At 46.2% G+C, this 22222-nt stretch overlaps 1 protein-coding gene across 1 annotated transcript in view; it reads right to left on the reverse strand.

Moving 5' to 3' along the window:
• Positions 1-313: 313 nt before the first annotated feature.
• Positions 314-22222, reverse strand: part of CNBD2 (cyclic nucleotide binding domain containing 2) — a 67128-nt gene continuing 45219 nt past the window's right edge. Inside the window, exons 9-13 of the mRNA XM_008074339.2 lie at positions 20355-20532; positions 18094-18214; positions 7900-8063; positions 503-698; positions 314-451 (exon numbers count right to left, since the gene is read on the reverse strand). Of these exons, the coding sequence (XP_008072530.1) occupies positions 314-451; positions 503-698; positions 7900-8063; positions 18094-18214; positions 20355-20532 (797 nt within the window). The remainder of the gene's footprint in view (positions 452-502; positions 699-7899; positions 8064-18093; positions 18215-20354; positions 20533-22222) is intronic.

The raw sequence follows: 22222 nt of genomic DNA on the forward strand, positions 1-22222 counted from the left end.
CATCTGCCACCCTAGTCTTGAACACTTGGATTAGAGCTCAGACCCCTCAAGCCCCACCACTATCTCCCATCCAGTTCATCAGACAAGACTCTCCTGCTCTGAGACGATCCCCAGCGATTAATCTGTCCACACCAGGCCTCCTGACCATCCTTTCATTCAGCTCAGCTCAAGTGTTGGGGGAGAATGTGCCCCAGTTGTTGTCCCAAACACTTGGGCACAAATCAGCCCTCCAGGCCCCCCTTCTCCAAGTCTCAAACCTCCTATGGTGATCATTCAGGAAACATGGCGACCAATCCAACATCCTTTATTGGTTCTAAAGAAGGACCCCCGCATTTTTATATTGAGGCAGGAGTTCTTGGATTTTATACCGAGGTGCTGTGATGGCTTCCACAATCCTTATTGGGGGCAGATATTTTTGGGATGCCATAAATACAGGATGACGGGGTTTAGTCTCCTTGTTGATCCTTAATGAGGGGAGGTATTTGGGGGACGCTTTAAACACAGGATGGTGGGGTTTCGTCTCCTTATTGATGCCACACAAATCCAGGGTCAGAGACTTAGGATCATAGATCCCCTTCTTGGACCGAATTGGGACGAATGGGGGACTTTGGCGAGGCTCCACCAGCAGCCGCAGCAGGTCCTTCCGGAAGACGTTCCAGCTGTTCTCCTGGAGAAACCTCTGGCACATGTCTTCATCGCTGGGGGGCGGGCACAGAGCTGAGGCTCTCATGCCAGCCCTTCAGGCCCTCCTCCTGCCACTCCTTCCAACCCGCAAGCGCACGCTGCTTCCTCCCACTTCTCTGCTTTCCCAGATTTTCCCTCTGCATCCGACTTTCTTCTCTTAGACCTGAGCTGTCCCCTGCAATGACCACAAGCTGCAGCTGGCTGCCAAGTATCTCAAACGTGGCCAGTCTGATTAGAAATGTGCTGTGAGTGTAAAATACACACCAGATTTCCAAGAGTTAGAACAGCAAAAGAATGTAAAATATCTCATTAATGATTTTTATATTGATAACATATTGCAATGATAATACTTTAGATATACTGAATTCAATAAAATAAAATATTATTGTATTTTATTTTTTGAGTTGGCGTCTCACTCCGTCGCCCAGGCTGGAGTGCAGTGGCATGCTTCTGGCCACCGCAGCCTTGACCTGCTGGGCTCTGATGATCCTTCCGCCTTAGCTTTCCAAGTAGCCAGAACTACAGGTGCACGCTACCACACCTGGCTAATTTTTTTGATTTTATTCTGGAGACAAAGCCTCACCAAGTTGCCCGGGTGGGTCTCGAACCCGCGGGCTCAGGCAATCCACTCACCTCGGCCTTCCAAAGTGCTGGAATTATAGGCTGAGCCACTGAGCCCAGCAAAATAAAGTATTAAAATTAATTTCACCTGATTCTTTTTACTTCTTATAACGTAGTTATTAAACATTTAAAATTATGAATGACCATTAACCATCAGGGAAATGTACATCAAAACCACAATGAGATACCACTTACACCCACTAGAATGGCTGCAACCAAAAAGAATAATAATAATAGGTAACAGGAATATGGAGATATTGGAGCAAGGATTCTAATACATTGCCAATGGGAGTGTAAATTAGGGCGGTCGCTGTGAACAGTCTGGTGGCTCTTCAAAAAAGTTAAACATGGAGTTACCATATATCACAGACACTCCACTCCTAGGTAAATACCTAAGATAAATGGAAATATACGTCTATACTTTGAGAGGCCGAGGTAGGAAGATTGCTTGAGTCCAGGAGTTCAAGACCAGCCTGACTCTACAAAGAATACAAACTAGGTGTGGTGGCATAAGTCTGTAGTACCAGCTACTCAGGAGGCTGAGACGGGAGGATCACTGGAGTCCAGGAAGTAGAGGCTATGGTGAGCTGTGATCATGCCTCTGCACTCCAGTCTGGACAATAGAATGAGAGCCCAACTCAAAAAAAAAAAAGAACCCAGAGGTCAGCATAGACTATTAGCTAGTCTTGTCACCCTCAATGCTATGATGAAGCCAACTTACACCTGCTCATGGAACTGATTGTGTGCTCTTCTCAACTGCATGTCTAATGACATCAGGTGGGTAGTTTGAAATTGGTCATGGTGGGAATATTTATACCACATAAATCAGCAAACATTACAAGCGTGGATTTCCTCCCACCACTTGGAGAGTGGAGCCACCAGACACTGGCTAGTCTTCACTTTAAAAGTTCCATTAACTCCCAGTGTCTTACATAATAAGTAACAACAATATCTGACTCTAACTTAAGGACCTGCCACATGTCAAGCACTTCACATTGGTTAATGCATTTAATTTTCACAACCAACATGAAAATCGGAGCGAGGTTCAAGGACTCACCAAGACCCATGAGGGGGCAAGCCTGTGATGACTAATTAACCTTAGGGGATAATTTTTTTTGACCCTGAGTCCAAATTAAGACAGACAAGTCACCTCCTGATGCTGGTGGTATATTGATTTCCAGTCTGTTTTTTCACTGACTGGGTAGTTCTTCTAGCAAGGCCTCAGTTACAATCTCCTACCTCACTTGAACTGAAAGCTTCCTCTGTCCTTGCAGGCTTTCGAAATGCAGCCCGGGATACCCTTCAGCCCTCCCAGGCAATCCCAACATGGGTTCACCCTGTCTGCTTGCTTTGAGATCCTCTTCATCTGGGCCCTTGGGGATCTCCGGCTTTCTTGTGGCTTCAGCTATTCTTTCTACCCCGTGTGGCACCCCCATGCCCTGTGGGGTGATTTTCAGGTTATCCAGCCCACATTTGCAGATCAGGGCCTCTGCTACCGGCTCTGGGATCCTCAGGACCTCAGGGGCCTCAATTAAAACATGAGGGATTTGAGCCAGACAATGGATATGTATTCTGCCTGGTTTAGCAGTCTAGAAAACCATGAGTTCAACAATAATGAAAAACACTGTCTGTCAGCGTTAGAGATGAGGGCAGAACGTGCTGACTGCAGGGCAGATACTGAATGCCCCACCTGCCCCCTCAAGTCTGGGTGAGTTTCAGTTCGACAGCTGTTAACTGCTGCCCGTCATGTGCTGGGCATCGAGTGAGGAGCAAAGGCTTCTGAACTCCTTGTCTAAGGAGGTTCTGAAGAGCCATTTTCTTTCTTTCTTTTCTTTTTTTTTTTAAGACTGAGAAGGTTCTAAAGAGTCATTGTCTTTCTTTTTTTAACACTGAGTCTTTTTTTTAACACTGAAAATTATTTTAATAGTCACAAAACTTTTTTTTTTTTTTTTTTGAGTTGGAGTCTTACTCTGTCGCCCAGACTGGAATGCAGTGCCGCTCCCGGCCACCGCAGCCTCGACCTGCTGGGCTCCGGCGATCCTTCCGACTCAGCCTTCCAAATAGCTGGAATTACAGGCGTGCACTACCACGCCCGGCTGATTTTTTGATTTATTATAGAGATGAGGTCTCGCTGCCCAGGTGGGTCTCGAACCCACGGGCTCAGGCAATCCACTCACCTCAGCCTCCCAAAGGCGCGGGATTACAGGCTGAGCCACTGAGCCCGGCCACAAAACTTTTTTTGTAGAATCAGTATAAAATAGCAGTTGATGTCTCCATAATTATCAGGATTACTTATCAGTATTATTTATACTTGAGTGAGGCTGAAATCAACAAAAGGTCTTGGACTGTTGGCTCAGAAATCATCCTAGGAAGTCCGCCCTGTTGACAGAAGTCATGCTTAGCTCTTATGAGATGACCCAGTCCTTTAAAAAAAAGTATCTCTCCTTCTTTATTCATTCTTTGGAGGCTTGAAGTAAATTCAGCAGTGTTCATTAAACCCCTTCCATCTTCTGTCATTTACTACTTCTTTAACATTCAGTTCTGACTGCATTCATTTTAACTTTGTCTGCTCTTTTCTAAGTTGCTTTAACAACGTTAAATCATCCAAATTCTTTCTCTCTCTTCTCAAAGATTTTTTACTACTGTTGAGGTCTGGGTTATCCAATTTTTAATGACTCTATCCCTACTGGCGTGAGCTGCCATTAACTGGAACAGGGTGAACTCTTCACAGTTCACACTGCCACTGGGTGCTGCCATATTGGACCAAGAGCCATTTTCTACAGTCAGAGGAGTGTGGCATCTTGGAATGAGGAACCACTGTTATTTCTTGACTTGTTTTTCTCACAACACTGTATCAGTTTTTATCAATTTATCATCTGTTCTTTAAATTTACTGATGATGAAGGCTGGGGGCTGTGGCTCACATCTATAATCCCAGCACTTTGGGAGGCTGAGGTGAGAGGATTGCCTGAGTCCATGGGTTCGAGACCACCCTGGGCAACTTGGCGAGACCTCATCTCTACAATAAATAAAAAAATTAGCTGGGTGTGATGGCGCACACCTGTAGTTCCAGCTACTTGGAAGGCTGAGGCGGAAGGATCACCTGAGCCCAGCAGGCTGAGGCTGAGGTGGCCATGAGGGTGCCACTACCCTCCAGCTGAGGCAATAGAGTAAGACTCCAACTCATAAATAAATAAATAAATATACTAATGATGTTTCTTAAATCTACTCAGTTTCTTTTACTTAGATATTTGCTTTAACTTTGTCCTAAGCGACAAGATCTGTCAAATCCCAGAGTTAGTTAGACATGTTTTTCCAATTGACACTAGAATAAATACATACTGTTAAAACTAAAAATGTCAGTTGGTGTACCCCTAATATCATCTCATAAATCTCCTGTAGAATTGGTTTTATGCTTTGGGAAACACTGATCAAGTCTAATTTTCTTGTTTTGCTGATTGGAGTCTGAACCCTAAAGGAGGGGGAACTATTGGTCCAAGTTCCAATGCCTCTCACATCGAGTCTTAGTGTGCGACTGGCTGTGGATCTGCCTGCCTTCCCACCTCCTCTCTCCACCACTAGAGTCATCTACTTTTCACAGCTGCTGGCAAACCACGCCAGATCACATCACCACAAGCAAAGAGAAAAGGGAGGATGCAAACTTGTATACTCAGTAGGAGCTCCAATATGAAAACCATGTACATGAATGATAAATGCACATCTGGCACATACTAATGAGGTGGAAAAACACTAAAAGGAAATACACAAAATGCTAACTGGATTGCTGGAGGATTACAAATGGTTTGGGTCCTCTCCCACACACACCTTTTTTTTTTTTTTTTTTTTTTTTTTTTGAGTTGGAGTCTCACTCTGTCACCCAGACTGGAGTGCAGCAGCCGCTCCCGGCCACCGCAGCCTCGACCTGCTGGGCTCCGGCGATCCTTCCGCCTCAACCTTCCAAGTAGCTGGAACTACAGGCGCGCGCTACCACGCCCGGCTAATTTTTTATTTATTGTAGAGATGAGATCTCGCCAAGTTGCCCAGGCAGGTCTTGAACCCGCCGGCTCAGGCGATCCACTCACCTCGGCCTCCCAAAGCGCTGGGATTACAGGCTGAGCCACCTAGCCCGGCCACACCTTTTGTTTTTGAGGCAGGATCTCTCTCTGTCACCTGGGCTGGAGTACAGTGGCACAATCATAGCTCACTGCAGCCTCAACCTCCTGAGCTCAAGCAAATATCCTGCCTCAGCTTCCCTACAGGCATGTGCCACCATGCCCTCTAAATTATTTTTATTTTGTAGAGATAGGGGCCTCACTATGTTGTCCAGGCTGGTCTTGAACTCCTGGCCTCAAGCACTTCTCTTGCCTTAGCCTCCCAAAGTGCTGGGATTACAGGCATGAGCCACCAGGTCTGGCTAGTTTTTGCCTTTTTTTACTGTTCAGCATTTTCCAATTTTCTACAATGAATATGGCCCACTCATTCAACATTTATTGAGCATCTATTGCATGCTGGGTACTGTACAGATGCTAGAGATGAAAGGCAGATAAAGCACAGCCTTCATAAAGCACTTAAGTGGTGAGGAAAGAGTTGCACAAACAGATAACTATGTCACGACATGGAGCGGTCAATGACAGAGTAGTGTGCAGAAAGGGGTACGTATCCAAAACTAGGTTGGTCAGAGAAGGTTTGCTGGAGAAGAATCTTACAGAATCAGCAGGAATTTACCAGAAAAGGGAGGGCAGGACTAAGGAATAGCATTTCAGGCAGAAGGGCCTTGGCAAAGACAAGGCATGTGCAGGAGCTCGCAAGCCAACTGCCCAGGTGGCCAGAGTGGGTTAGGGTGGCAAGAGGTGCTGCAGGGGACTTGAGTGAGGGCCAGATTATGAATGGCCACTTGGTTAGCGTTGAGCCTGGACTTTATCCTGTAGGCAGGCAGATACTTGAAAGGTTCTAAGCAGGAGTTTAACACAGCCAGGTTAGGGTTTCAACAGGAACACCATGTATAGAAAGGATCTGAGGCAAAGAGACTGAAGGAGGGACCAGTAGTAAGACTCTCGCAGGAGCTAAGGCCAGAAGCCCCAAAGTCCCAGAGTGGGGATGGGGAGACATGTTGCCCAGGGGGTGCAGGATTCATTGGAGTATGTGGAGAGCACAATAGGACTTTATTGATCTTTGTTTTATGCTGTTTAAAGATCCATTTTATATGTTGATAATATATATTAGTACAATAACACTGTATGTGAATACAATACATAAAATAAATTAATTAACATGTTTGATTTATATTATAATTTGTTTAGGAGATACATGCTCAAATGCTTTTTAGTAATAGCAGTGTGAGATAAAAACAGTTTTGAGACCACTGGTCTGGGCAATACATTGATTTTTGCATTTAAAAAGTTATTTTTCCCATTATAAAAGCTTTAACTTTCACTCTGGAAAATTTGGAAATGATGAAAAAGTAAAAAGAAACATTTTAAAAATCTAATCTTTCAAGATACATATTTATTTTTTAAATTATAAAAGTAGTATGTCATCATTGCCAAAAGTTTGGAGAATAGGAAAAAACAATAACATAAATCCACTCTGAATGGTCTACCCTGACACAACGCTTTAAAAATTCATTTTTTTCCCCCTTATTATAAAAGCAATACAGACTGGGCATGGTGGCTTAAGCTTGTAACCCCAGCACTTTGGGAGGCTGAGGTGAGAGGATTGCCTGAGTTCAGGGGTTCGAGACCAGCCTGGGCAACTTGGTGGGACCTCATCTCTACAATAAATAAAAAAATTAGCCAGGTGTGGTGGCGCACACCTGTAGTTCCAGTTACTTGGAAGGCTGAGGCAGAAGGATCGCCTGAGCCCAGCAGGTCGAGGCTGCAGTAGCTATGAGCATGCTACTGCACTCTAGCCTGGGCAATAGAGTGAGAGTCCAACTCAAAAAAAAAGAGCAATGCATACTCACTGCAAGAACAAACATGAGCAGAGTATGTAACACAGAACTAGAAAGTCCCCTTCAGTCTCACCTTCTAGAGGAAGTAACTGTTACCTCAGCCATGATCATTTTTGCTTGCTTCCTTCTAGGCTTTTCTCACTCAAGTGCTTCACAAAGGCATATAGTATATATACAATTCTGCAATGCCTTTTTTAGATATCAGTATATCACCCATTTTTCCTTGCTATTCCAGAGCCATTAAACTTACCATTTCAAAATAAAACAATTATGTTCTACCAAGGAAACGTGCCATAACCTCCTGAACTACCGCTTTAGAGCAGTGCATATGTATGCTGCTGTCAGTGCTCTTCCCTCTATTATGAATAGCTATGAACACCTTAATACAGTGGCTTTACTCATATTTTGACTGTATAAGTTCACAGAGAAAGCGCTGCCTGGGGGGACAGGACAGTTTTATAGCCCTTGAAATATGATGCTAAAATTATTATCAAAAAGATTGAGCCAATTTACAGTGTACCAACAACTACTGGTTTCATTTCACCCTTGTCAGCATTAGATATTATCATTTTTTTTTTTACTAAAATAACTGTGAAAAGTTGTTTCTTTAATCTGATGGGATTTGTGCACACTTCCAGTACTGACCTGGGGTACTCAGGCTTGACCCTTGACAACTTTTTTCTTATCTCGTCATCAATGAGATCATAAAATCTATCTTTTCTCATCCGTATCACCTCAGTTCCCAAGCTCATGAGGATCAAGGGTCGCATGTCACGCTCGTTTTCCGGGAGGAATATCTGGTGAAGGCCCTAGAGAGAAGTCACAGAAAATTAGTCCTCAGTGATCGGTCAAAATCTAGAAAATTCGGAGATTTTCTACATGGGAAAAAGGCGGCCTGAAGCAGGAGGTGATATACCTGGGCTCACCGAGCAGGTGCTGGGGAGAGTCCAGGGCCCTGTGCCCCGTGACCTGGAAGATGCGGGAATGAGAAGAACCCCGAGAGCTCACCTGTGGCGCTCTCCTTGCGGAGGAGGCCCTGCTCCAAGAAACACAGTCCGCTGTCATTCTTGGTGCTCCACCGTGTCCTGTTCAGTGCCACTTTTTTGCCAAGTGAGCCTGTTTCTCTTCTGCAGAATGTGCGCTCACACTCTCCTAGGCCTTCCCTGCAGCCCCCACCTCCCCTTTCTGCAACCTCCACACTCTCTCTATCCCTTGTGACCTTTGGTGGCCGCCAGCCCTGATCTCTGCAGCTCATGCTGCTCCTCCAGCTCCTTGACTTGGATTCGTACTCGGTTACATCTGGAAGGGAACTGGAGCTCGACCGGCACATGTGCATGTTGTAGCCACTGTAAACACCTGATCGCTTGCTCTATGGAAGTGTAAGCCCCTTCTTAAAGAAGCATCCTAGGATGGGTGGTGCCAGGGCTGGAACCCTTTTTGCTGAACTCCCAATCCAGTGCTCACTCTTCAGCTTCTCAGCTACTAAAGAAGGCTCAGGCAAGGAGATGCAGGGAAAACCAGTGGCCCCAGAGCCGGCAGGGCCCAGCTGTCTTGGGTCATTGTTTGCTACCCTGTGAAACGAATTTGAGGACATCTGCCCACAGTCTCTGAAGGACTCTGGATTTGAAAAGAGATGTGACATGTGATTTGAAACACACATACCCTACCTTATCCCAAACCATTTGGGTTCTAGACTTTGAATATGACCATGTACAGACCCGTAGGTGCTCTGAGCCCCGGCTTCATCTCCCCTTAGTGACTGGACTGAAGACGTGCCACCTTTCCTGTGAAGCCACCGAAGGACTCGACAAGATGGCGCATGTGAGGAAGCTCTGGGGACACAAAGCCTTTGAGGGCTTCTTGCATGTGGCACAGTGGGCACCAAGGCCCCCAGCCAGAGCCAGGCCTGGCACAGAGGCCACCATGGCTGCCTTGTACCCAGCTGCTCCCGTGTGGAGGAAACACAGACAAAACTGCAGTCTTCACAAGCGCCCTGGGACATAGGGAGTGTCATCCTCAAATGTGGAAAATGAAGTTCGGTAAAGGGAGGGTCATGCATCTCATCATGACAGCGTGACGATGGTGATCATAACAGCCAGCTATCGTGTGTCGAGCATTCGCTGAGCCCCAGGACACCGAGCCTCATTTCACCCTTACAACCCAAGGGTCTCTCATTTTACAGATGAGGACGTCGAGGTTAAAAAAAATTGTCCAGCTGGGCTCGGTGGCTCAGCCTGTAATCCCGCACCTTTGGGAGGCTGAGGTGAGTGGATTACCTGAGCCCACGGGGTCGAGACCCGCCTGGGCAGTGAGACCTCATCTCTACAATCAATCAAAAAATCAGCCGGGCGTGGTAGCGTGTGCCTGTAATTCCGGCTACTTGGAAGGCTGAGGCGAAAGGATCGCCGGAGCCCAGCAGATCGAGGCTGCGGTGGCCGGGAGCGCCCACTGCACTCCAGTGTGGGTGACAGAGTGAGACTCCAACTCAAAAAAAAAAAAAAATTGTGCAACATCACACAGCATGAAAGCAAAAAACTGGAATTTGAGCCTAGGTGGTCTGTCTTCAGAATCCACGTTTTCAGTCACTACAGTTAGGAAACAGGCACAGAGTGGTTATGTAACCTGCCCAAGGTAACAAACCACAGAGTGGTGGAGCCGGAATCTGAGCCTGGGGATCTGTCTAGAAGTGCTGCTCTCCTGCCTCCAATCCACCCCTCCCACCTCCAGAGCTGGGTCCCTTCTCTGTCAAGACGTTCCAAGTAGCTTCCCAAAGCACCCAGGATTAAATACATCACTGTGGTTACAAGGCCTGGGTGCTCTCACCCTCACCAGGTTCTCCAGTCCAGCCTTCTGCCGCCACGATCCTGTGTCCTCTGTTCCAGACACCATGCTCTCTCTTCCAGCCCCCTCAACATATCACGCTTCTTCCCGCCTCAGGCTCTGAACTTGCTGTTCCTCTGTCTGGAACATTTTCCCACCAGGTCACTCCATAGCTTCTTCTCATCATCCAGGTTGCAGCGGAAACACCACTTCCTCAGAGCAACCCTCCCTTGACACTCCGTGTAAGAAGTCTGCCACCCCACCCTGCTTTCCATTCCATTCCTAACAGCAACGTGCAACTGTCTACACGTTTGGTAGCTTATGTTTGTCCCAGCTGTCCCATGAGGGCAGGAATTAGGTCACTGACTCACTCACACTGGTTCCTCATGCCATACTGGGAGCATGGAAGATGCTCAAGGAATAGCAACTGACTGGATCAGGTGGAGTCACACGGCATTAGAGGCAGCAGCCTTTTCAGATTAATGTTCACGTTTCCAATACAGAGTCCATAAGGTCAAGTGATCTGCCCAAGGCCACACAACTGGCTAGTAGAAGTGCCATGAGAGTAAAAGCCCCACCTCCACCTCTCATCTGCTCTGCCCATCACTCTGGCCTGCCCACTTGACCACGCCTGAGGTCGCAGCCTGCCTGTCCCTTGGAGAAGTTGATTCTCCTGTATCTCATGGCTCAAAGGTTGAGTCTCTCTATTTCAGGCCCTAACTCTGCTGTTCCCAGGGCAGACCCAGCTCCACACTCCTGCTCCCCAGGGCAAGGACAACGGGACCCACCCTCTGGCGATGGCTGCAACCACAGAAGTCCCTACAGCTCATTCTCCTACGGTTGAAGCCAGGGCCTTGAAACAGGGAGAAGAGAGTCCTACCACAGACACCTCAGGGACACACCCACAGACATCTTCTTCAAAGGGATTACATTAGGCCAGGTGCAGTGATTCACACCTGCCATCCCAGCACTCTGGGAGGCTGAGGTGGGAGGATCATTTGAGCTCAGGAATTAAAGACCAACCTGGGCAACATAGACTCCATCGCTACAAAAAAATTTTATTATTTATTTATTTATTTATTTATTTTGAGCCAGAGTCTCACTCTGTCACCCAGGCTGGAGTGCAGTGGCATGCTCAGGGCTACCACAGCCTTGACCTGCTGGGCCTAGGCAATCCTTCTGCCTTAGCCTTCCAAGTAGCTGGAACTATAGGCGTGAGCCACCATGCTCAACTAATTAAAAAATAATTTTAAAAATTAGCTAGGCATGGTGGTGTGCACCTATAGTCCCAGCTACTCAGGAGGCTGAGGCAGTAGCTGAGGGGAGGAACTAGTTTAAAACCGCCAAAGGCAGAGTTGGAGCTGGAGGGTGCAGTGAGCTATGATCGTGCCACTGCACTCCCACCTGGGTGACAGAGGGAGCCCCTGTCTAAAAGAAAAGCTGGGATGAGGTCTGGCCCTGTGTTGGGGAGAGGCAACAGGACTTTGGGCTGAGTTTCTACCTAAAATCTTCCAGGTCTTCCAGAGAATCAAGACCTAATTCCCTGTTCCGGTATTGCGGGTCCTCAACAAAACAGACCCTGTTGTTCCTGTTCCCTACAAAGCACCCCACTCCTGTCAACATTACCACACAGAGCAGGGCCCATCTCACGTTCTGTGCCTCCGCCCTACCCTGGGTGCCCAAGGGGCCCTCCGTGCCCTGTGGTCAGTTCTGAGCACCTCACTCTGAAACACTGGAAACTACACTTCATTGAGGGAAGGAATGGAGGGTGCTCGGCTTGAATAAGGAAATAATTAATGAAACATTGGCACTGTCCCTGGCTGCAGAAATGCTGAATGAACAACAAAACAGCATTCTTGGCCTTGTGCAGTGGCTCACACCTAAAATCCCAGCACTTTGGGAGGCCGAGGTGAGAGGATTGCCTGAGCTCCCTGGTTTGAGATCAATCTGGGCAACTTGGCGAGACCTCATCTCTACAGCTGAACGTGGTAGTATGTGCCTGTATTTCCAGCTACTTGGAGGGCTGAGGCGGAAGGATCACCTGAGTCCAACAGGTTGAGGCTGCAGTGGCTGTGAGTGTGCCACTGCACTCCAGCCGGGGCGACAGAGTGAGACTCCAATTCAAAACATCCAAAACAAAAAACTCCAACATTCTTTAAATACTTAAGGGGTCATCACATGGCCAAGGCAGGGAATGGAGAGGAGCTAAAGTTGCAGGATTTTACCAACAAAGGAAGAAGCTGAGGTGAGTGATTGCCCGAGCCCGCGGGTTCGAGACCTGCCTGGGCAACTTGGCCAGATCTCATCTCTACAATAAATAAAAAAATTAGCCGGGCATGGCCACTGCACTCCAGTCTGGGCGACAGAGTGAGACTCCAACTCAAAAAAAAAAAGAACTTCCTAAAAGTTCGAAAATATCCCATCAGTGCTGATGGAGGGTCATTTCAGGGTCAACCCACCATAACATGGACTGAGACAGTTGTAGGGACAGTCTTGGAGACTCTGGCTGAGAAACAGCTGGAGGGGCTTGGTGAGGAGGTGGATTCCCAGATGCTGGCTGACAGGCCTGGGCCTTGGGAGACTCTGCAGGGAGGCTGGGCTCTGCAAGTGGGCTGAGGCCATTGCTCCTCTCCAAAGCCCTCTGGCCTGCGGGCTCTGCCCCTCCCACACTCCGCCTGCCACTCAGCTCTGACACTGCCACCAGCTTCCTGTGATCACCTCCCAGCCGAGCATGGCTCATTCTATTCCCTTCCACGAATGGATTTTTAAAAATTGATCTATAGCTTAGAACAGTTTTAGATTTATAGAAAAATTGATAAGATAGTACAGATAGTTCTCTTCGAGCTCTCAGCCAGTCTCTCCTGTTGGTAACATCTCACATTAGAGTGTCTTTGCCACAATACATTATGATTAGCTGACATCAATGAATTATAATACCTGGGTTTCCTGTTTTACCCACTGTCCTTCTTCTTTTCTACTATCCTATCCAGGCTACAAGATTACATGGAGGTGTCATGTCTCCTTCGGCTCCCCCGGGCAGTAGCAGTCTCCCAGACTTGGCAGCTCTGAGGAGTGTTCATCAAGTATTTTTCGGGTTACCCTGCTATTAGAATTTGCCTGATACTTTTCTCGTGATTCCACGGGGTTACAGGCTACTGAAGGGATTACCACGGAGGAAGAATGCCACTGTCATCACATCATATTACAGGGCCATCCTGTCAACGTGACTGATGCCTGCTGATGTCGGCCTTGGTCACGCGCAGGGCGGCGCTCCTCAGGTTTCTCCACTGTGAAGTGATTCCATCCCCACCTTTCCATACTGTACTTTTTGGAAGGAAGTCCCTATGTGCAGCCCACATTTCAGTGGTTCTGCTCTCTCTCCTTGAAGACAGAGTGGCTACATACATTATTTCAAAGTACTCTGCAGAGAGATCTGTCTCTTCTCTATTTATCAATTAATGTATTGTTTACTCATTTATGTCAACATACATTCATGGATATTTATTTTAAACTTTTAGTTATAATCTAGTACTGCCTTATTTTCTTGTTCGAATTGTCCCAACTTTGACCACTGGGCATTCTTTTAGTCAACCCCCATGTCCCCTTGCTATGCCCCGTCAATGTAGTCCCCCTCCAACTCTTCCTCACTTTTGGACACTACAATACACTTCAGGCTCATCTTGTATATTTCCTGCCCTCGTCCTAGATTTAATTATTTCTCCAAGGAGTCCTTGTTCATTTTATTGGGAAGTGTTATTAGAAACCATGATATGTAGGTGGATGTTGTGGTGTGCGTCTGTAGTTCCAGCTACTTGGAAGGCTGAGGCAGAAGGATCGCCTAAGCCCAGGAGGTCAAGGCTGCAGTGGCTGTGAGCATGCCACTCCACTCCAGACTGGGCGACAGAGTGAGACTCCAACTCAAAAAAAAAAAAAAAGAAAGAAAGAAATCAAGATCTGGCTTCTTGAAATTGGCCTGGACAATGACTTTTTTGGGCATGATCCAAGCAACAAAAGCAAAAATAAACAAATGGATTGCATCAAACTTAAAAACTTCTGCACAGCAAAAGAAACAACAGAGTAAAGCGACAAGCCTAGAAAGGGAGAAAATATTTGCAAACTATACATCTGATAAGGTGATGAAATCCAAAATATATAATGAACTCAGACAACCCAGTATCAAGAAAACAAACAGCCTGGTTAAGAAATGGACAGGCTGGGCTCGGTAGCTCAGCCTGTAATTCTAGCACTTTGGGAGGCCGAGGTGAGTGGATTGCCTGAGTTCGTGGGTTTGAGACCAGCCCGGGCAAATTGGCGAGACCTCGTCTCTACAATAAAATAAAAAATATCCAGGTGCGGTAGTGCGCATCTGTAGTTCCGGCTACTCGGAAGGCTAAGGCAGAAGGATCACTGGAGCCCAGCAGGTCAACGCTGGGGTGACCACGAGAGTGCGTGCCACTGCACTCCAGCCTGGGTGAAGGAGTAAGAGCCTCCCACTAAAAAAATACCAACAACAAAAAACAAACAACAACAACAAAAATGAGCAAAGGGGTGGCAGGCACAGTGCCTCACGCCTGTAATCCCAGCACTTTGGGAGGCCGAGGCAGGAGGATTGCTTGAGCCCAGGAGTTTGAGACCAGCCTGGGCAACATAGCAAGATCTTGTCTCTAAAAAAAATTTTAAAATAAGCCAGGTGTGTTGATACATGCCTGTAGTTCCAGCTGTTCAGAAGGCACAGAAGGATCACCTGAACCCAGGAGGTCAAAGCTACAGTGAGCCGTGATCATGCCACTGCACTCCAGCCTGGGTGACAGAGTGAGACCCTGACTCAAAATAATAATAATAATAATAATAGGAGGAGAAGGAGAGGGAGGGAGAGGGGGAAGAGAGAGGAAGAAGAACAAAGACAAAGAAGAAGGAGGAGGAGGAGAATAGGCAAAGTCAAAAGTTCAAGACCAGCCTAGGCAGCTTAGTTAGATCTTGTCTCTAAAAAAAATTTAAAAATAAAAAAAAAACCAGGCACAGTTCCAACTTCACAGGAAGATGAGGAGGAAGGATCGCCTGAGCCCAGGAGATTGAGACTACTGTGAGCCAAGATTTTGCCACTGCACTCCAGCCTGGGCAACAGAGTGAGAGCCAATTCAAAAAATAGAAAGAAAGAAAAAAGAAGAAAAGAAAAAAAAAAGAAATGGGCAAAGAACTTGAATAGACATTTCTCAAAGGAAGACATACAAATGCTCAAAAAGTATTTTTTTTAAATGTTCGACATCATTAATCATCAGGGAATGCGAATTCAAAACCCAATGAGATACTGAGTCATATCTGTTAAAATGGCTACTATTCCCCCACACCCCCCCCCCAAAAAAACCCAGAAAACAAAAGATAAGTGTTGGCAAAGATACGGAAAAAGAGAACCCTCAGACACTGTTGGTGGGAATGTAAGTTGGTACAGGCAGTAAGGAGGTTCCTAAAAAATTAAGAATAGAACTACTATATGATCCAGCAATCCCACTTCGGAGTATATGTCCAAAGGAAACGAGATCAGCATGTGTTGAAGAGATACCTACACTCCCGTGTTCACTGTAGCACTGTTCACAATAGCCAATATGTGGAATCAACCTAAGTGTCCTTCAATGAATGAAAGAATAAAGAAAAATGTGGTATGTATACACAGAATACTCTGAAGCCTTTAAAAAGAAGAAAATCCTGTCATTTGCAACAGCGTGGACGAACCTGAAGGACATTATGTGAAGTGAAATAAGCCAGGCACAGAAAAACAAACATGATCTCAATTACATGTGGAGTCTAAAAAGGGTGAATTCATGGAAGTAGAGAGCAGAAAGGTAATTACCAGGGCTGGGTGGAGGGTGTTAGGGAGATGTTGGTCAAAGGATCCAAAATTTCAGTTAGATAAGACGAATACATTCAAGAAATGTATTGTACAACATGGTGACTATAGTTAATAATAATGTATACTCAAAAATTGCTAAGAGATTAACTATTAGATGTTCTTGCCACAAAAGAATTTTTTATTTGAAAAAATAAGAAGAAACCAATATCTGAATGCTGAGTGTGCTCATTGCTACTGGGATATCATTTATTTTAAGCCCTCTCAGCTGACAGAGCAAAAGAAATATGTTTGTATACCCATATCTACAAATGTTTCTCTGTGTAACCATCTGTAAGTACATATTGAGCTAAACTTGAGTTTACACTGATGCCTTCAACTTGAATCCATTACTACATGGATCACTCTAGCTTCCTCCCTTACCTGTAGGTAAATTTCAACTTCAAAAGTGAGAAGCCTGGCTCCCACCATCTGCCATCCACGCATGTAAGTGATCCATTCCAGTCTACGTGCACAGCAGTGTCAGGACTGTCAATTCACACACTCCTGGGAAACAACTGTATCAGCAGAGCACAGTGTTCACATGCAGTCCCTCTCGCCTCCAGTCTCATGTCTCATTTTTGCTGTAAAATTCTATAGGTTTTGCAAATGCTTGATGTTCTGTGTCACCATTAGAGTATCATAATTTTACTGCCCTAAAAATCTCCTGTACTTTACCTATCCATCCCAGTCCCTGAACTCCAAACCTCTGGCAATCACAGATCATTTTACTATCTCCATAGTTTTATCTTTTCCAGAGTGTCATGGAGTCAGAATCATACATTATTTAGCCTTTTCATATTGAATTCTTTCACTTAGAAATATTTAGGCTGGGCTCAGTGGCTCAGTGGCTCAGTCTATAATCCCAGTACTTTGGGAGGCTGAGGTAAGTGGATTGCCTGAGCCCGCGGGTTGGAGATCAGCCCAGGCAACTTGGTGAGACCTCATCTCTACAAACAATAAAAAATTATGCTGGGCTCGGTGGCTCAGCCTATAATCCCGCGCTTTGGGAGGCCGAGGCGAGTGGATTGCCTGAGCCCGTGGGTTCGAGACCGCCTGGGCAACTTGGCGAGACCTCATCTCTACAATAAATCCAAAAATTAGCCGGGCATGGTAGCGCGCACCTGTAGTTCCGGCTACTTGGAAGGCTGACGCAGAAGGATCGCCGGAGCCCAGCAGGTCGCGGCTGCGGTGGCCGGGAGCGGCCACTGCACTCCATTCTGGGCGACAAAGTGAGACTCCAACTCAAAAATAAATAAACAAATAAAAAATAAAAAATTAGCTGGGAGTGGTAGCATGCACCTGTAGTTCTGGTTACTTGGAAGGCTGAGGTAGAAGGATTGCCAGAGCCCGGCAGGTCGACGCTGGGGTGGCCGTGAGCATGCTATTGCACTCCAGCCTGGGTGACAGAGTGAGACTCCAAATAAATAAATAAATAAATAAATATTCATTTAAAGTAACTCCATGTCTTTTCATGACTTGATAGCTCATTTCTTTTTATAGCTGAATAATATTTCACTATGTAGATATACCACAATTTCTTTATTCATCTGCTTTGCCATATAAACTTCAGAATCAGTTTGTCAATATTCACAAATAACTTACTGAGATTTTGATTAGAATAACACTGAATTTACATATCAAGTTGAGGAAAACTGACATTTTAAAAATATTGAAGGCCAGGCTCGGTGGCTCAAGCCTATAACCTTAGCACTTTGGGAGGCAGACGTGAGAGGATTGCTTGAGCCCAGGGATTCAAGACTAGCCTGGGCAACTTGGTGAGACCTCGTCTCTACAATAAATCAAAAAATTAGCTGGACGTGGGGGTGTGCACCTGTAGCTCCAACTACTTGGAAGGTTGAGGCAGAAGGATCACCGGAGCCCAGCAGGTTGGGTTGCGGTGGCCGGGAGCGGCCACTGCACTCCAGCCTGGGAGACAGAGTGAGATTCCAACTCAAAAAAATAAAAATAAAACATAGCCACAACAGCCTCATCATATCTTTCCAAATCAACACTACTCTCTGATATCATCAAATGTGAAGGGGGTGTTTTTTGAACCTCTCTTCTCCTTACTCAGAACTTCAGTCTATTCATGTTACACACTATACTATGAAGAAAGCTCTTGGCACACTTACCACAATTTCTCCTTGCTCCACAGTGTGGACCTTCATGTAAGCCCCCACTGCAGCCTCCTTGGGGAGCTCTCCAAACTTGGTATTGATCATGGAACATTTGATTGAATGAGCCTGCCTGGATCTGAAATGTGACAGCTTGTTAAAGAGAACTCTGCAACACAGCCAGCTGTGAAGCCCTGATAATCAGCTCTCACTCTGCTGCATGTTGAGAGCGCCCCTCTCTGGAGAATTCACACTTTCCCAGAAGGCAAAAAAACTCAAAATGAAGCCCTGGGGAGACTGACTCCCACTGTGGGGAACTGGAGACACGGAATAGGAAGAGAGGAAGGAGAGCTGACCTCTTTAAATACCTAAAGGCTGTGTTATGGAGGAAGGGGCAGAGCCAGGCCTGGTGGGTAAGAAGTCCAGGCTGGCCCATCTTCGCCCAACATGAGGAAGGAATTCCTAGCGGTCAGAAATGTCTGAAAACAGAACAGATTGCTTTGACAAAGAGCAAGTACCCCTGGGGACACAGCAGAAGTTGGGCCTCTTTTGACAGAAAGGCAGAGAAGACATGGCTCATTTGCTTGTTTACAGAGATAGGTTTCCTTGGGTGGTCGGAAGACTCTGTACGTTGTTCATATTTGAGTTAATTTTACACAGGCAAATTGCTGTGCTTTCTGTGGTCTCTGTCTAGGTGGAAGGAAGAGACAGGCTATGCTGTTTGGATTCAAAGTAGGGAAAAGATTACCTGGCAGCTGAGAATGCAGCTGGACTCTGCCAGCTCATAATCACCACAGGTTTCCATTCCCACCCACGGGAATGACACAGGCCCAACATGTCCTTTATTTTTCACCCCTGGGACCAGCCCATCCCCTCTCCCTTCTTCATTCACAGCAGAGAAACTGGGTCTGTTCCATCTTTACCTTCGGAAGAACAGGGACTGGGATCTTAAGCACTGAATTCCTTGGAATGAATATCCATCAGAAGAAAAAACAACTCAGAAGCCTTAGGATGCTCACCACGGAGGTGAGAAGCTTGGATATATAAGCAGGCAAAGGACTCAAGCCAATGCCCCTTGAGGCAACATGGGGATTGTGACCCCCTGACAATACCTCAGTTGCAAACGAAATGGGGGGAAGGAGCCATGCTGTCTGGGCCCAGCACTGAGCTAATTCTAGCCCGGTCCCCACAAGTGTCCTGTTTTGCTCTCAACCTCTTCAGAAAAGGCAAAAGCTCAGCCCTCAATGTGTGTCCACCTCATACCCGCTGTGACAGTCACATCAGACAAGACTGAGCATTAACAAGCTGCTTGGGGTTGAATCCTGGCTCTGCCATTTTCTACCCATGTGACCTTGAACAAACAATCTCTCTCTGTACGTTGGTTTTCTTACCTGAAAAAATGGGAATGATTATAATAGTACTTAATCATAGGACAATTGTAAACATTAAGTTAGATCATTTATTACCAGGCATAGAAAAAAGTATTCTTTCTCTCTCTCTAAGAGACAGTGTCTTGCTCTGTCTCTCTGTCTCTGTCTCTGTCTCTGTCTCTGTCTCTGTCTCTCTCTCTCTCTCTCTCTCTCTCTCTCTCTGTCTCTCTTTAAGAGACAGTGTCTTGCTCTGTCACCCAAGCTGGGGTGCAGTGGCATAGCTTGAACTCCTGGGCTCAAGAGATCCTCCTGCCTCAGTCTCTCAAGTAGCTGGGACTACAGGCATCCACCACCACACCCAGCTAGAAGTTTTCTGTGTTCACTCTAATTATCGTTATCTCACTTAATTGCTAGCTTGCAACAATAACCCTAAGACTGAGACACTATTATCAACAGACAAATAAGGCTTAGAGGGGTCAAGTCCCTTGCCCAGAGACACAGAGCTAAAATCAGTGGCCAAGAAGCCTAGGCTCTTCTCTGTCACACTGTAACTCTGTTCCTTAGATGGGTGGAACTTTCTGAAGATGCTTAGAGTCAAAGGGTCCAGCAACCACACAGACCAACAGAATGTCAGAGCCAGAAGATCTGTCCTGCCCTTTCTTCCTTAATGGGTTACTGAGGCCCCCAGAAAAGAAGTAGTTGACCTCCCAAAGTGCCCCTCTGACTTAGAAACAGAGAATGCGGTTCTACATATGAGACCCAGGGCCTCCCCAAGCTGCCCTTACACACACACCCAACCCCTTGGGGCTGAGCTGAGTCTGCCACTCTGCTCCCTCCTCAGCATCCTGACATTCTGCCATATCTGCCATATTAGAAATGTCTGCCTTTTCAAGCACAATCTGAGCTTACTTGATCTTCGGGCCCAACAGCTTTGGGAGACTATTCCCTGAGGTTTTGACGTTCTGACTGAGGCTCGTCTCCCGTTGTTCCCAAGCTTTCTGGAGATGCAGAAGTTTCAAAGCACTGAAGTCCTGTAGAGGATATGACTTGATCTGAAATTCCTTAAACCTCTCCATAGGAGAGGATTCTGTTAGAGAAAGCACAGGAAAACACACAAATGGGTCCTTGCATAGATGACAGTTATGGTGATGGTGGTGGCAGTGAAAGTCTATCACAGGAACCTGCCTGGATAATCTGACCCATGGGGACTTAAGAAGGAATGAAGAGGCCGGGTGCGGTGGCTCAAGTCTGTAATCCCAGCATTTTGGAAGGCCAAGGCGAGAGGACTGCCTGAGCCTGAGGGTTCGAAACCAGCCTAGGCAATATGGTGAGACTTTGTCTCTACAATAAATCAAAAAACTAGCTGGGCATGGTAGCGCATGCCTGTAGTTCCAGCTACTTGGAAGGCTGAGGCGGAAGGATTGCTTGAGTCCAGCAGGTCGAGGCTGTGGTGGCCAGAAGTGTGCCACTACACTCCAGCCTGGAAATAGACTGAGACTCCAACTCAAAAAAATGAAAATAAAAAGAAGGAATGATAAGAAAAACACTGTGGCCCCACATGCTGTCCCTGTGTGGTGGGCCCCGTGCTAGAGTCTTTACATCCATTACTCCAGACAAGAGCTCTGAGCCCTACTTTAAGAGATAAGATGAACAGCAGAGAGTTCAAGTCACCCAGAAAAGGGTTGAAACTTGAATTTGAACTCATCTATTTGATTCAAACCCCGTATCATTCCATTAACATATCACATTTATCAGGGCTTTCAAGTTGGGGCAGGGGTGACTAGCCATAGAAGCATGGATGAGTCATGGGATTATTGGAGCCCTAACAGGACTACTGTAGGAATTACAGACAAAAGGCCAGGCGCGGGGCTAACGCCTATAATCCTAGCAATTTGGGAGGCCGAGGTGAGAGGATTGTCTGAGCCCACGGGTTCAAGACCAGCTTGGGCAACTTGGCGAGATCTCATCTCTACAATAAATCAAAAAATGAGCTGGGCATGGTGGCATGCACCTGTAGTTCCAGCTACTTGAAAGACTGAGGCAGAAGGATCACCTGAGCCCAGCAGGTCAAGACTGTGGTGGCTGTGAGTGTGCCACTGCACTCTAGCCTGGGTGACAGAGTGAGACTCCAACTCAGGAAAAAAAGAAAGAAAGAAAGATAAAAGAATTACAGACAAAGCATGTGATATGCCTAGCACAGTGCTGGCATATAATAGGCCCTCTACAAGAGTCATTAAAAAGATCTCCAAGACACACACCTGTAGTCTCAGCTATTCAGGAGGCTGAAGCAGGAGGATTGCTTCAGCCTAGGTGTTCAGGACCAGCCCAGGCAAAATAGTGAGATTCTGACTCAAAATCAAAACCAAAAACAAACAAACAAACAAACAAAAATACTCCAAGGAAATACAACTCAGAAATAAGAAGGAGCAAACCAACTACTCAACATGTTAAGTAAAAGAAGCCGGACACAAAAGAGTCCATAGAGTATGAGTCCATTTATATGAAATCATAGGAAAACAGATCTAACCTATAATGATAGAAAGCAGATCAGTGGTTGCCTGGGGCAGGGATCAGAGGTAAAGATTGACTGGGAAGGGTCAAAAGGAATTTTTGGGGTGATAGAAATGTTCTATAACTTGATTGTGGTGGTTACAGAGGTACAAATGTGTCAAAATTCATTGCACTACACACGTGAAATGTGTGCATTCTACTGTATAAAAAGTATACCTCAATAACACTGATTTAAGAGAGATTCCCAAGCTGGACACCATGGCTCA

Source organism: Carlito syrichta, unplaced genomic scaffold (assembly GCF_000164805.1).
Source record: "Carlito syrichta isolate Samal-C Ts95f unplaced genomic scaffold, Tarsius_syrichta-2.0.1 Scaffold316401, whole genome shotgun sequence".
Classification (NCBI taxonomy): domain Eukaryota; kingdom Metazoa; phylum Chordata; class Mammalia; order Primates; family Tarsiidae; genus Carlito; species Carlito syrichta.